We start from the raw sequence: 15,473 nt of genomic DNA, 5'->3' as shown, positions 1-15,473 counted from the left end.
CTTCAGCTGAAATCGTAAGCACCAAAGGCGGGAAGCTCTGGAGATCATCTACAAGGTTCAGGCTCTCGACACTTATTAGTGTCTACCATGGTGGAAAACACAGAAAGTCCAAAGTCAGCATTTGGTGCAAGCCATAAAAGTTTTATTCTTCCACCTTCATACACAATGGATACAAATATGTTGCATACATTATATATTCTGATGGCTCCATCAGACAACATAAGCCTATAGGTTGGTATAAGGATATGATGTCACAACCCAATCTGATGGATCCTTAGGGTAATTAGGTGTGAAATCTGTCATTATAGGGATGTAGAATTCACAGGACCTGGAGTCTACTAATAATGCCCCACAGACAAGCAGATACATGGTAACCATTGCTGTAGTGTGGCCACTTTATGGCCATATGTGGACAGTTATATGATGCAGCTTAACAATCTTTTCGACAATTGGGATGAGAACATGGAAATAACATGGAATGATGCCGATAGAGGAGCTGACTCTTAGCCTGTAATGCTATTTTCATTACACATAATATGACTATATGAAAAATACTTTGTATACAGTCTTGGACCAACTTCTCCACCTGTTTGTATCTACAGTTCCAATACAGACCTAATATATCAAGTCCTGTGGAGTCTAATGCCTCATTCCTGACTATTTCTCTTTCTAACTGCAGAATAAGGACATTCGGAAATTTGGCTAAAAGAAGTGCTTAAATTAAAGAGAGTCTAACCAAAGGATCTGACCACACTGTTTGTTTGTCGTCTCTTGCCATAGAGATGCATAGGTATCACGAGGCTACCGCGACAGAGAGGTTCCAGAGAACCGCAGCGCTCTGGGCCTCATTCACACACAGTGAACAGAAGCTCTTCTCCTGTACTCTGACCTGGCTGCTTTGTGCCAGCAGTGCAGGAGTTAACCTTGTTGCTGAGAGCTGGGTCTCTCAGCTGAAGTGGATTTCTTAATCTGATCCTCTATATAGACCCAGTCCTGACTTCAGCTATTGTCAGTGATCAGTTCTGCTGCCTGGCTTGGAGGTTGAAGGAGCGTAGTGTTGCTGTTAGAGGTTTATTTACAGAGATTGGTGTCTGCTGTTTTGGTTGCATGTTAAACCTGTTTTCCTTCCTAGTTTTTTCCTTCTCTTCCCTTCTCTCTGTTTCCTCTGTGGTTGTGTGAGCATTTGGTGAGTTTGAGACTTTTAGTTACCTTGTCTGTATACCCTGCTTATTGTTGTATTTTTACACTGGTGCAGTCCACCTCCCTGGGGGGGAGAGTGGGCCACTGATAGGGCCTGCACAGGAGACAGGGATACGCTGGCGACTGAGGCCTCCTAGCCATCATAGGTACCCGTGAGATAAGGGAAAGCCAGGGCCCCATTATAGTGGCAGGGACAGGTGCGGGTCCCAGTACGCCGTCCTGCCCTTATCGCCGTTATTGGCGTGACAGTATCACTGACCATAGCTATAGTCAAGGCTGGGTCTATATAGAGGAGGAGATTACAAAATCCACTTCAGCTGAGAGACCCAGCTCTCAGCAACAAGGTTAACTCCTGCACTGCTGGCACAAAGCAGCCAGGTCAGAATACAGGAGAAGAGCTTCTGTACACTGTGTGTGAATGAGGCCCAGAGCGCTGCGGTTCTCTGTCGCGGTAGCCCCGTGACAATAGGTCTAAATAGGAGCTGAGAACATAAAACAATGGTAGAGGTCAAAATGGGCTGAGTAGAAAGGAAATGTAAAGGTAAATTCCCCTCTATATTTACTGTAAAGTGCATCCACCATGCGAAGCTTTCTTCCTCACTTCCTCTCTGAGTCTCTCTTCCTCTCTTCGTCTCTCTTCCTCTCTGAGCTTTCTCTCCACTTCCTCTTCCTTCTTTTTCATTTCCCTTTCATACACAAACTTAAGTACAAATTGTTTCCTCTTTTCTCTTTCATCCTCTGGGGAAGGAAATCTTTCCATTCGATATTCAATGTCTTTGATGACTTCAATGTAGAGCTTCAGAACATCTTCATGTTTTCCTCTTGTCTTTAAGGGATCTTCAGGGGTGAAGTTCTCAAGAGGGAAGATCCTCTCCACATCCATGTCCTCAAACTTGGCCCGGACGTCTCTCAGGTTAGAGTTGGTCTTATGGGTGAGAACGACCACAGGGCATATTCCTGCCAAAGAAGACATGTCCTCCTGAATAGTTGTGTAATGAGGAGATCTATGTCCTGCAGAATCCACAGATGGTGGAACTATGGACGAAAGATCTAGATAAATCTATAATAACGAGATTATCCAATTTTTTATTCATGGTAATTTCTGTGGCTCATTTTGGAAATTAAAATCATAAACAAAAGAAAAAAGGGACAGACGAGAAATGGAAATGTTAAACTTTACTTTTAGGACAAGAGCAAACATTATACAGTGGAAACAAAAAGATCCTTGAGTCAGACATGACATGTGGCCTCACCTTAGGGCTCATTCCCACTTTCGATGAAATCGGACAACGGCAATCTGATTAAAAATCGGATTGCATTTGGACCAATGTTATTTTATTATTGTGTGTTCATCTGTGATTTTTATTCCAGCTCAGATCACATTCAGGAACAGAACTCAATTGGGTTTGAGAAAAAAAAAATTGCACAGCACTCGGACCTTATCTTTTCAAGTGTTGTCCAATTTTTACACACTGATCTTGAAAAGGCGGCAATTCATCTGCCGTGTAGTGGAAAATCACGACAGGAGCCGACAGGATGGAAGAGATGGATTACATACAGTAAATACACATAGAATAGGTAGATATATAGATGTCTGTGACAAATACAATTAGTACAGTGTGTGCAGCTTACTGTGCATGTATCTAATTATGAAAAGATTATTTTTCTGAAAAAAAATGGCGTGGGCTCCTGCATAATTTTCTTAACCAGCAGATGGAAATCCGATGGCTGGGGGGCAGATGTTTATAGCCTGGGAAGGGGGTGATACCCATGGAGATTCCCAGGCTATTAATATCAGCTCACAGCTGTATAATTAGCCTTTACTGGCTATTAAAATGGGGGACCCTGAAAAAAATGATGTAACATAGTAACATAGTAACATAGTTAGTAAGGCCGAAAAAAGACATTTGTCCATCCAGTTCAGCCTATATTCCATCATAATTAATCCCCAGATCTACGTCCTTCTACAGAACCTAATAATTGTATGATACAATATTGTTCTGCTCCAGGAAGACATCCAGGCCTCTCTTGAACCCCTCGACTGAGTTCGCCATCACCACCTCCTCAGGCAAGCAATTCCAGATTCTCACTGCCCTAACAGTAAAGAATCCTCTTCTATGTTGGTGGAAAAACCTTCTCTCCTCCAGACGCAAAGAATGCCCCCTTGTGCCCGTCACCTTCCTTGGTATAAACAGATCCTCAGCGAGATATTTGTATTGTCCCCTTATATACTTATACATGGTTATTAGATCGCCCCTCAGTCGTCTTTTTTCTAGACTAAATAATCCTAATTTCGCTAATCTATCTGGGTATTGTAGTTCTCCCATCCCCTTTATTAATTTTGTTGCCCTCCTTTGTACTCTCTCTAGTTCCATTATATCCTTCCTGAGCACCGGTGCCCAAAACTGGACACAGTACTCCATGTGCGGTCTAACTAGGGATTTGTACAGAGGCAGTATAATGCTCTCATCATGTGTATCCAGACCTCTTTTAATGCACCCCATGATCCTGTTTGCCTTGGCAGCTGCTGCCTGGCACTGGCTGCTCCAGGTAAGTTTATCATTAACTAGGATCCCCAAGTCCTTCTCCCTGTCAGATTTACCCAGTGGTTTCCCGTTCAGTGTGTAATGGTGATATTGATTCCCTCTTCCCATGTGTATAACCTTACATTTATCATTGTTAAACCTCATCTGCCACCTTTCAGCCCAAGTTTCCAACTTATCCAGATCCATCTGTAGCAGAATACTATCTTCTCTTGTATTAACTGCTTTACATAGTTTTGTATCATCTGCAAATATCGATATTTTACTGTGTAAACCTTCTACCAGATCATTAATGAATATGTTGAAGAGAACAGGTCCCAATACTGACCCCTGTGGTCCCCACTGGTCACAGCGACCCAGTTAGAGACTATACCATTTATAACCACCCTCTGCTTTCTATCACTAAGCCAGTTACTAACCCATTTACACACAATTTCCCCCAGACCAAGCATTCTCATTTTGTGTACCAACCTCTTGTGCGGCACGGTATCAAACGCTTTGGAAAAATCGAGATATACCACGTCCAATGACTCACCGTGGTCCAGCCTATAGCTTACCTCTTCATAAAAACTGATTAGATTGGTTTGACAGGAGCGATTTCTCATAAACCCATGCTGATATGGAGTTAAACAGTTATTCTCATTGAGATAATCCAGAATAACATCCCTCAGAAACCCTTCAAATATTTTACCAACAATAGAGGTTAGACTTACTGGCCTATAATTTCCAGGTTCACTTTTAGAGCCCTTTTTGAATATTGGCACCACATTTGCTATGCGCCAGTCCTGCGGAACAGACCCTGTCGCTATAGAGTCACTAAAAATAAGAAATAATGGTTTATCTATTACATTACTTAGTTCTCTTAGTACTCGTGGGTGTATGCCATCCGGACCCGGAGATTTATCTATTTTAATCTTATTTAGCCGGTTTCGCACCTCTTCTTGGGTTAGATTGGTGACCCTTAATATAGGGTTTTCATTGTTTCTTGGGATTTCACCTAGCATTTCATTTTCCACCATGAATACCGTGGAGAAGAAGGTGTTTAATATGTTAGCTTTTTCCTCGTCATCTACAACCATTCTTTCCTCACTATTTTTTAAGGGGCCTACATTTTCAGTTTTTATTCTTTTACTATTGATATAGTTGAAGAACAGTTTGGGATTAGTTTTACTCTCCTTAGCAATGTGCTTCTCTGTTTCCTTTTTGGCAGCTTTAATTAGTTTTTTAGATAAAGTATTTTTCTCCCTATAGTTTTTTAGAGCTTCAATGGTGCCATCCTGCTTTAGTAGTGCAAATGCTTTCTTTTTACTGTTAATTGCCTGTCTTACTTCTTTGTTTAGCCACATTGGGTTTTTCGTATTTCTAGTCCTTTTATTCCCACAAGGTATAAACCGCTTACACTGCCTATTTAGGATGTTCTTAAACATTTCCCATTTATTATCTGTATTCTCATTTCTGAGGATATTGTCCCAGTCTACCAGATTAAGGGCATCTCTAAGCTGTTCAAACTTTGCCTTCCTAAAGTTCAGTGTTTTTGTGACTCCCTGACAAGTCCCCTTAGTGAAAGACAGGTGAAACTGTACAATATTGTGGTCGCTATTTCCTAGATGCCCAACCACCTGCAGATTTGTTATTCTGTCAGGTCTATTAGATAGTATTAGGTCTAAAAGTGCTGCTCCTCTGGTTGGATTCTGCACCAATTGTGAAAGATAATTTTTCTTGGTTATTAGCAGAAACCTGTTGCCTTTATGGGTTTCACAGGTTTCTGTTTCCCAGTTAATATCCGGGTAGTTAAAGTCCCCCATAACCAGGACCTCATTATGGGTTGCAGCTTCATCTATCTGCTTTAGAAGTAGACTTTCCATGCTTTCTGTTATATTTGGGGGTTTGTAACAGACCCCAATGAGAATTTTGTTACCATTTTTCCCTCCATGAATTTCGACCCATATGGACTCGACATCCTCATTTCCTTCGCTAATATCCTCCCTTAAAGTGGACTTTAGACAAGACTTTACATAGAGACAAACCCCTCCTCCTCTCCGATTTTTACGATCCTTTCTAAACAGACTGTAACCCTGTAAGTTAACTGCCCAGTCATAGCTTTCATCTAACCATGTCTCGGTTATTCCCACTATGTCAAAGTTACCTGTAGATATTTCTGCTTCTAGTTCTTCCATCTTGTTTGTCAGGCTTCTGGCGTTTGCGAGCATGCAGTTTAGAGGATTTTGTTTTGTTCCAATCTCCTCACTGTGGATTGTTTTAGAAATGTTCTTACCTCCCTTCTGAGTATGTTTTCCTGGGTCGTCTTTGTTCGAGTCTAATGTTTTTCTTCCCGTCCCCTCTTCTTCTAGTTTAACGCCCTCCTGATGAGTGTAGCGAGTCTTCTGGCGAATGTAGGGTCACCCTATAATTAATAACCAGCAAGGGCTATGCAGACAGTTGTGGGCTGATATTAATAGCCTAGGAAGGGACCATGGATATTGGCCCCCTGGCTAAAAACATCAGATCTATCTATATATCTATCTATCTAAAAATACAGAAAAATTGGAGGCAGCACACCGTCTGTATTGAAAAAAAGAGCTATTTGATAAGCCCAAAAGGCAACGTTTTGGTCCAAACAACAGGAACCTTTCTCAAGCATAGACCGAAACATCGCCTTTTGGGCTTATTAAATAGCTCTTTTTTTCAATACAAACGGTGTGCTGCCTCCAATTTTTCTGGATTTTCACAATTGAGGTTTGCTATTTGCCTGGGGGGCTCTGCACCCGGACTCTTTCTTTGTGCTGCTCTAATTTTCTTCTTCTTATCTATCAATCAATCATCTATCCATCTATCTATCTATCTATTATATGTATACATGTTTAGAGAATATTTCCTTTGAAAATGATTTGTAAATGACAGAGAATTTCTCTATGTAAAAGCTCATGTTAAAAGTGCATTGCAGTTGGATGCAAATTAGATGCTTGGTGTGAAAGATCGTATTGTACTCACGTGAAAAGCGCATGAACCTTGCATTATATTCGTCCGACTTTGCCAGAACAAACTCGGACCAATTTTAAAATCTCTAGTGTGACTCCGGCCATAGGCTACGGCCGCACTATCAGTATTTGTTCAGTATTTTTTCTCACCATTTGTAAGCCAAAACCAGGTGAGGAACAATCAGAGGACAAGGTATAATAACAACAAGTGCACCAAATCTGCATGTTTGACCCACTCCGGGTTTGGGCTTCGAAATACTGATTAAATACTGACAGCGTGGTTTTAGCCTTATGCTGAATGTATTGGGGGATGATCAGAATCATTGGATGAGAAAATTATAGAGAAAAAGAAGAAAACGTTAACGCTTTGTATGCCGGCTCTATTGTTACCTGTTAGGTTTCTGGCTATGGTCAATAGCTCCTTTATTTCATCTGCTTCATCACTGCAGAGCCCTCTTTTTACACTGCAAATGTGAAAAAATGATAATCACATGTTTACAAATCTAAAATCCTACAGAGACTGTTAACTTTAAGGCTTATTATCAGCTCACACAGTGGTCTTCTAACAATTTCCATACTTATCCAATCATTTGTGTGAATATCACTTATTTTGACGTCTGCCCCTTACGGTTTCACCCTAGGCTTCATCTGCCACTCCGGTTACCATTGGCTCTGTCCTTTGGTGGTTCCCCTGGATGAGCCTACGCAGTGCAGTATTAGCTGGCTCCAGCCTAGTTCTGATGTGCCTGCACCACGGACACTGAGTTTATTCCAAGTTGGGGTTACATATATGTTATACATTACATTAGATGCATCTGTGCACTCTCTGGTCCTGATCCTGAAAAATAATCTATCAGACACATTTTATCTTCTCCTGTTACACACAGCAATATCTAGTATATTGGAGTGCACTAAATATACTGGACATTACCTTTACCTTATTATACAGTTTACAGTAGCTTGCAAAATTATTCACCCGCTTGGCTTTTTACCTTTTTTGTTACATTACAACCTGTGTGTAAATATTATTGTAATCATATTTGTTTGTCATGTAACAGCACTAAATAGTCTAAGAAGGTGAAATGAGAAAAATATTGGCATAAATTAAATTTATGGAATCAAGTAAATAAAATGTGGCATGTGCATACGTATTCACCAATTTTGCTATGAAGCTCCTAAACATTTGTGGTGCAAGGAATTCCCTTAATCACATACTGAGTGACAGGAAGTCCCACTGTGTGCAACCTAAAGGTACCTTCACACTAAACGATATCGCTAGCGATCCGTGACGTTGCAGCGTCCTCGCTAGCGATATCGTTTAGTTTGACACGCAGCAGCGATCAGAATCCTGCTGTGATGTCGTTGGTCGGGGCTAGAAGGCCAGAACTTTCTTTGGTCGCTGGCTCTCCCGCTGACATCGCTGAATCGGCGTGTGTGACACCGATTCAGCGATGTCTTCACTGGTAACCAGGGTAAACATCGGGTTACTAAGCGCAGGACCGCGCTTAGTAACCCGATGTTTACCCTGGTTACCAGCGTAAAAGTTAAAAAAAACAAACACTACATACTTACCTACCGCTGTCTGTCCCCCGGCGTTCTGCTTCTCTGCGCTGTGTAAGCACAGCGGCCGGAAAGCACAGCGGTGACGTCACCGCTCTGCTTTCCGGCTGGCCGGCGCTCACAGCCAGAGCAGAGAAGCAGAACGCCGGGGACAGACAGCGGAAGGTAAGTATGAAGCGTTTGTTTTTTTTACTTTTAGGATGGTAACCAGGGTAAACATCGGGTTACTAAGCGCGGCCCTGCGCTTAGTAACCCGATGTTTACCCTGGTTACCGGCATCGTTGGTCGCTGGAGAGCTGTCTGTGTGACAGCTCTCCAGCGACCAAACAGCGACGCTGCAGCGATCCGGATCGTTGTCTGGATCGCTGCAGCGTCGTTTAGTGTGAAGGTACCTTAAGTCTCACATGTGTCAGTATATACACTTTACCTTCTCTGAAAGGCAATAGAAGATATAACACCATTAAGAAGAGGTGTTACTAACCAAACAACACCATGAAGACAAAGGAAATCTCCAAGTACCACCATGAAGACCAACTAGATCTCCAAACAACACCATGAAGACCAATGTGATCTCCAAACAATGCAATGAAGACCAAGGAGATTTCCAAACACCACTATGAAGATCAAGGAGATCTCTATAAACAGCACCATGAAGACCAATGAAATCTCCAAACAACACCATGAAGACCAATGAGATCTCCAAACAACACCATGAAGACCAAGAAGATCTCCAAACAACACCATGAAGACCAATGAGATCTCCAAACAACACCATGAAGACCAAGAAGATCTCCAAACAACACCATGAAGACCAATAAGATCTCCAAAAAAATCATGAAGACCAAAGAGATCTCCAAACAACACCATAAAGACCAAGGAAATATCCAAACAATACCTGGAAGAACAAGGAGATCTCTAAACACCACCATGAAGAACAAGGAAATCTCCAAACAAGTGAGAGGCAAAGTTGTTGAGAAGTATAAGTCATGGTTGGGTTATTAAAAAAAAATCCAATCTCTGATTATCCCCTCAGCACCATCAAATCCATTATCATCAACTGGAAAGAACATGGTACCACCAAAAACCTGCTAAGAGAGGGCACCCACCAAAACTCTCAGCAGGGCAAGGAGGGTAATAATCAGAGAGGCACTACATATACAACAGGCAATCCTGAAGGAGTTGCAAAGTTCACAAGCAGAGACTGGAGTATCAGTCTACACGACCACAGTAAGCCGTACACTACATAGAGGTGGCCATTGTGGCCGAGTGAACAGAAAAAAGCCTTTACTAACACACAAAAAATGTAAGGCTTGTTTTGTATTTATCAAGAGAAATGTGGGAGACTCCCCAAACGTTTGGAGGAAGTTGCTGTGGTCAGATAACACCAAAATTAAACTTTTTGGCCACCAAGGTAAATGTTATGTCTGGCGCCAAAGCCAACAAAGCTCATCACTCCAAGAAGACCATCCCCACAGTGAAACATGGTGGTGGCAGCATCATGCTGTAGGGAGGTTTTTCGGCAGCAGGGACAGGGAAAATGGTCTGAGTCGAGTGAACGATGGATGGCATGAAATTCAGGGATATTCTTGAGCAAAACCTGATTCAGTCTGTCAGTGATTTGAGACTGGGACGAAGGTTCACCTCCCAACAAGACAATGACCCAAAGCATACTGATAACTCAAGTAGTTTAAGGAGAAATGTGTAAATATTGTGGAGTGACCAAGTCACAGTCCAGACCTTACTCCAATTGAAGATCTATGGTCAGACTTGAAGATTGCTGTTCACCAGAGGAAACCATCTAACTTGAAATAGCTGAAGCAGTTTTGCCTTGAGGAATGGGCAAAAATCCCAGTAGCAGGATGTGGAAAGTTCATAGAGACTTATCCTGTAATTGCTGCAAATGGCTGCTCTGCAAAGTACTGACTTTAGGGGGTGAATAGTTATGCACTCTGAAGTTTTCAGGTATTTTGTCCTATTTGTTGTTTGCTTCACAACAAAAAGAAAACCAAATGTTAACAGGTGTGTTAGGTGTCAAGTTCCCGCCGCTGCACAGGGGGAATCTTGAACCACCTCCTCTGCAGTCTCCCATTCTTCTCCGGCCACAGTGGAGCCTGCTCAGCGGAGATGTTGGTCCCAGCATCTGGCTCAGGCAGATACTGTGCACTTGGTAACTGCTGATCTTCCAGACTCAGTCATTGTAACCAGCACTGTTCTGCGGTGAGCAGATGCTCCTGGGACTAAGTCCTGCTTTTCCTCTACTGGGCATGCCCAAGGGACGACCTCTCATTGGAGGTCGGGGGTCACATGCTCAGGTCCTGAAGCAGTTCCTATTAGACCACTAGGAAGGTCCTGGAGAGCTTCCTCTATAAAAGGTTTGCACGGCCGCAAGACCATGCGCTAGTATCAACTTATGTTTATGAGCTTAGCTACCTTGTGGTCTGTGTCTGCATGTGCTCAGGGTCGGCTGTATAGCCACTAGAATTCCGGCACCTCCGGAGAGGAGTTTGTGTGAGTGAATTTAGGGCTGGCGTATAGCCACTAGAATTCTGGCACCTCCGGAGAGGAGGAGTTTGTGTGCTGACACTGACTGTATGACCACTGTATGCTACCTGCTCTGTTAGTGAGCTGTGATCCTCTGTGAGGTTAATAGGGCACAGCATTATCCTAATCCCGGTGACTCTGTGAAGCAACAGTGTTCACTCCTATACAGACCGTGTGATGGAACCCGTGTCTATTCAGGCGTTGTACCACCATATAGTGCCACCATTTACTAGCACCAGGTTCCACTCCTGCACGGTGGACCCTGGGCTGCGAACGCACGAATATTATCTCAATATCTACTTGGTGCGTTCCGTGTTATGAAAGGCAATTCAGTATCACAATGGACATGGAGGTCAGAGCACATACAGTGATCTGACAATAACCCAAAATAATAGAACGAGCTCTGAGACGTGGGAACTCTGCAGACCGCAATCCCTGATCCTCTCCAAACACACTAGAGGTAGCCGTGGATTGCGCCTAATGCTACCTATGCAACTCGGCACAGCCTGAGAAACTAACTAGCCAGAAGATAGAAAAAATAAGCCTACCTTGCCTCAGAGAAATACCCCAAAGGAAAAGGCAGCCCCCCACATATAATGACTGTGAGTAAGATGAAAAGACAAACGTAGGGATGAAATAGATTCAGCAAAGTGAGGCCCGATATTCTAGACAGAACGAGGATAGGAAAGATAACTTTGCGGTCTACACAAAACCCTAAAGAAAACCACGCAAAGGGGCAAAAAGACCCTCCGTACCGAACTAACGGCACGGAGGTACACCCTTTGCGTCCCAGAGCTTCCAGAAAAACAAATAGACAAGCTGGACAGAATAAATAGCAACAAATAGCAAAGAAGCACTTAGCTATGCAGAGCAGCAGGCCACAGGAATGATCCAGAGAAACACAAGTCCAACACTGGAACATTGACAGGAAGCATGAATCAAAGCATTAGGTGGGGTTAAGTAGAGAAGCACCTAACGACCTCACCAGATCACCTGAGGGAGGAAACTCAGAAGCAGCAGTACCAGTTTCCTCCACAAACGGAAGCTCCCAGAGAGAATCAGCCGAAGTACCACTTGTGACCACAGGAGGGAGCTCTGCCACAGAATTCACAAGAGTTCCGCCAGCCCTAACAAGGTGTTGGCACGTTCTTTACATGAACTGATGCAAACTCTCAAAAACAACAGTGAAATTCCAGGTTGTGCAAAACACGAAAAATGCCAAGGGGGTGAATAATTTTGCAATCTACAGTATAATGATAAATATATATGCAGCATCCAGTATTCAGCTCAACCACTGACCTGTAGACAAATATCGGATAAATAAAATCCGATGTCTGCACCTGGCGCTCCGCCTGGACGATTCTGTCCACCAGTCCGATGCCCTTACTCCATGATACTGCTTGATTAAGTGGCAGCAAATTACCTGAAGAAAAAAGAAGAAAAAAAAGTAATATCAGAGGAGGAAAGTACAAAGAAATTTCAGAAACTGGTGAAACATCAGAGTTGATCATTGGTACAATGTTCCCTATGGTCAGTGTCATCAGTAGACATCTGCATGGAGATATTTCAAGCAATTTGCAATTTGGTTCATGATGTTCACAAAAAATGCTCAGCCCCATTTCACATTTTGATGAAAATTACATCAGCCAGAGACTGGGCCGAGATTTATAGCGATCAGATCACAAAGTCTAGCACAGTCGATCAGGTGGACTTATCACAGTCAGTATGAAAGACGAGGGCAGGGAATGCAGCGCCGCTGTATACTTGTACAGTGCAGGGAAAGGCATTTAGAGCATTCAGTGTAATCTACATAGGGAAAGAAAAAGTCCTCTTCTGATAGTGATTTACTAGTTCAGTGCTGGAACAGATTGAAAATGGCTGTGAAATTCTCAGTATGTGAATAATAATCCACAGATTCAAGTGATGAGGGAGGTGCTGATGTGCTGTACCCACAGGTCCACTGCTGCCATTGGGTGAGATGAGCATCTCCTCTTAGGCGTAGGTCTGTGGTGACTCTTTTACCTTCCCTAGGGAGCAGGACTAGGCTGACCCTCAGACAAATGGCACCAGGTGGGCCGGTCCAGACACGGACTGCATTGACCCATAAAGTCTTTAAATGGTCTAGGCGTCCTCAGGATACTGACATCGCTATCAGGTCATCAGCTGTCTATACCGTAACTTACTATTCCTCAAGATGCAAGCTACTTCCGGCCCACCGCCACTGGTAGACAAGCTGCCAGAAGAGGATATGAAGGTTGTGGCAGACAAGGAACCCAGATTAGGGGGGAAACTTCATTGATTTTCGTTGTATGTTTTGGGAGTAGGGGATGCTGGTATAGGGGAACGTACTGTGAGGCATTAAGTGGGCGAGGGTAGCCATCCTACTGTGTGTGAGCAGCATTATACTGTGTATAGAGGGGGCTGTAGCTGCATCATGCTGTATATATGCCATATACATAAGGTATATACAGGTAATGGGACACACAGAAGATAGAGAAATACTGATGGGAAAGCATGAGAAGCAGAATGGAGATAGAAATCAGGAATATAGATATTTACCTAGTTGTGCAAATATTTCCCCAGTCTCATATTCATTCATGATGGCGCAGCCTCGGTTGTCCACCAGAGTGAGTGTGTCGGTGAGCTCATAGGTGATCCTCTCCTTGGTGTTACCACCTACTTCATCTTCTGCATTAGCGTAGGCCTTGAACTCGGTGTCATCCAGGACGTACTTACAGGTGTTGATGAAGGACGATTTCCCATGACCCAAAAAACCAAAGAGCTGGAGGAGGACTCGGGAGAAGCCCTTATGATTACAGTCCTTAAGACTGAAGTTCTTGATGTAGTCGGTCATTTCAGGAATGCTCTGCATGGTTCTCACCGGAGATGCTCGCAGTCTCAACCTCTTACTCATACAAGGGTGGACTGATGATGTGAAGTGTTAGATGTGTGCGTTATAGTCAGGAAAGTGAAAGTGAAAACATATATGGCACATTTACAAGAAACTGCAGATACTTCACTTGAGGGGCCTCACCCTAGATCAGAAAACCCTGGTTTATATAATATCACAATGTATCTCAGGTCACTGCGGGAATAAAGTCAGACAGATGGGAGAACATTGTCCATATTAACCATTACTGCTGCTTTGTGTGTGACTTCTCAATTTCTTATTACTAGGAACAAGAGTAATGGTTGGGTCATCAGGAACCCAAACCCCAAGGGATATGTCCACCACCAAAAATAAAACTCTCCACACATACAATCATACATGTACAGCTCATGATGGTATCTATCTCTGTTGCTGCAAAACCAGGTCTAGATACTGTATATCCTCCAAGTATGCAAAGACTATTATTTCCAATAATAGCTCTACACAAGGCTGAAATAATACCACCACACCATGACCACTACATAGTCAATAAATAATACTTCTACGGAACAAAACAAACTACAAAGACTGCTATTACCAATAATACCTCAATACAAGACTGACACAATGAAACTGTTACTTAATTTAAATAATTAAAAAAAAACACTATAATGAACCAATATATATTGCCACTTAAAGATGAAGTGGGGCCCTGGAAAAAGCTAAAAGTAGGGCCCCAAATGCTCACATATTGCACCATCACGGAAACATTTTGGTTGTATTAACATGCACTGAGTTCACTCCGTAAAATGAGATCGACAATATTTAAGTCTTTGTTTGTCGACCTCTTTACACAGGATGAGGAAGAACAATGGAGAACAATACTTTTTTTTTCTTTTAATGGTTTATAAATAAAAGCAATATCTTATTACCTGGATGGCAGTTTTGGATCATACTCCTTCCCCCCTCAATCTTAACACTTCACTGCTATCACCACATGATCAGCACCCTTCGGAGAACTCCAACCGTTGTGAGCTAGACCAACTCTTTTCCTTTTCCCAGATGGTTTTTTTCAGATGTTTCAGTTATTGTTGCAAGAAAAACAAAAAGTTGTAGGAGAAAAGTGTAGGAGAAAGAGAAAACCCCCCATGATTCCTCTATGCGGAAACATGAAGGATTTGATCTCATTAGTCTCATTAGGAACTATTTCTGTTGAGTTCATACGCAGAAGCTATTCTCGGGAAGGCTGGACTTGCTAGACAAACCATCAACAATCTTAAATATGCAGACTATACAACATTGATAGCAACAAGCGTAGATGGAATAAAGGACTTTGTAACGCCCAACATTGGTGCAAGTAGATTTGTGGATCCACTGTGCCTCTTCTTCTTCCGGCCCTGACACCACAGTTCAGTCCACATGTGCCTCTGGTATCTGAGTCTCATCAGGATCACCTCCACCCTTGGTAGTTAGTGTCTGGTGATGAGGTTCTGGATTCTGCTCAGACCCTACTTCTTCCGACCTGGATCCAACCTGAAAAAATGTTGGGCATCAGTGCAGATGCTTTCCACCTCTGGATTCTGTGATTCTTCGGAGCAGACCTCTGATGCCCATGGAATTCAACGTGCGAACAGCTCTTCAGAATGGCCCATCTGAGGTTCCCCACGGTCAGTTAGGGGGAATCAAGGGTGTTTCAGAATTGTAAGGTGGAGGAAAAAGAGGTGAGGCCACTTGATGAAGTACTTGCTGTCCACTGGAGCATATGCTGTTCCCGAGCCTCAT

The 15,473-nt window shown here is 42.9% G+C and overlaps 1 protein-coding gene across 1 annotated transcript; it reads right to left on the bottom strand.

The window, feature by feature from the left end:
- Positions 1-120: 120 nt before the first annotated feature.
- LOC138645666 (uncharacterized) lies at positions 121-13,847 on the bottom strand. Its single transcript, XM_069735121.1, has 4 exons — positions 13,382-13,847; positions 12,122-12,245; positions 7,112-7,185; positions 121-2,157 (listed from the first exon to the last, which is right to left on the bottom strand). Exons 1-4 carry the CDS (start codon positions 13,734-13,736, stop codon positions 1,760-1,762), a joined length of 951 nt encoding a protein of 316 aa, XP_069591222.1. The 5' UTR covers positions 13,737-13,847; the 3' UTR covers positions 121-1,759.
- Between the last annotated feature and the right edge of the window lie 1,626 nt (positions 13,848-15,473).

Source organism: Ranitomeya imitator, chromosome 7, assembly GCF_032444005.1.
Source record: "Ranitomeya imitator isolate aRanImi1 chromosome 7, aRanImi1.pri, whole genome shotgun sequence".
In the NCBI taxonomy this organism is placed as follows: Eukaryota; Metazoa; Chordata; class Amphibia; order Anura; family Dendrobatidae; genus Ranitomeya; species Ranitomeya imitator.
Note: the sequence above shows the minus strand (reverse complement) of the source record. Positions and strands in the feature narration are given on the sequence as shown.

Excerpts from the sequence above, each read along its gene's own strand:
- LOC138645666 (XM_069735121.1), bottom strand. The coding sequence starts at position 13,736 with ATGAGTAAGAGGTTGAGACTGCGAGCATCTCCGGTGAGAACCATGCAG. Across the intron at positions 7,186-12,121 it reads TATCCGATATTTGTCTACAG|TGTAAAAAGAGGGCTCTGCA; the intron begins GTCAGTGGTTGA and ends TCACATTTGCAG. Across the intron at positions 2,158-7,111 it reads CATAGCCAGAAACCTAACAG|GAATATGCCCTGTGGTCGTT; the intron begins GTAACAATAGAG and ends CTTCTTTGGCAG.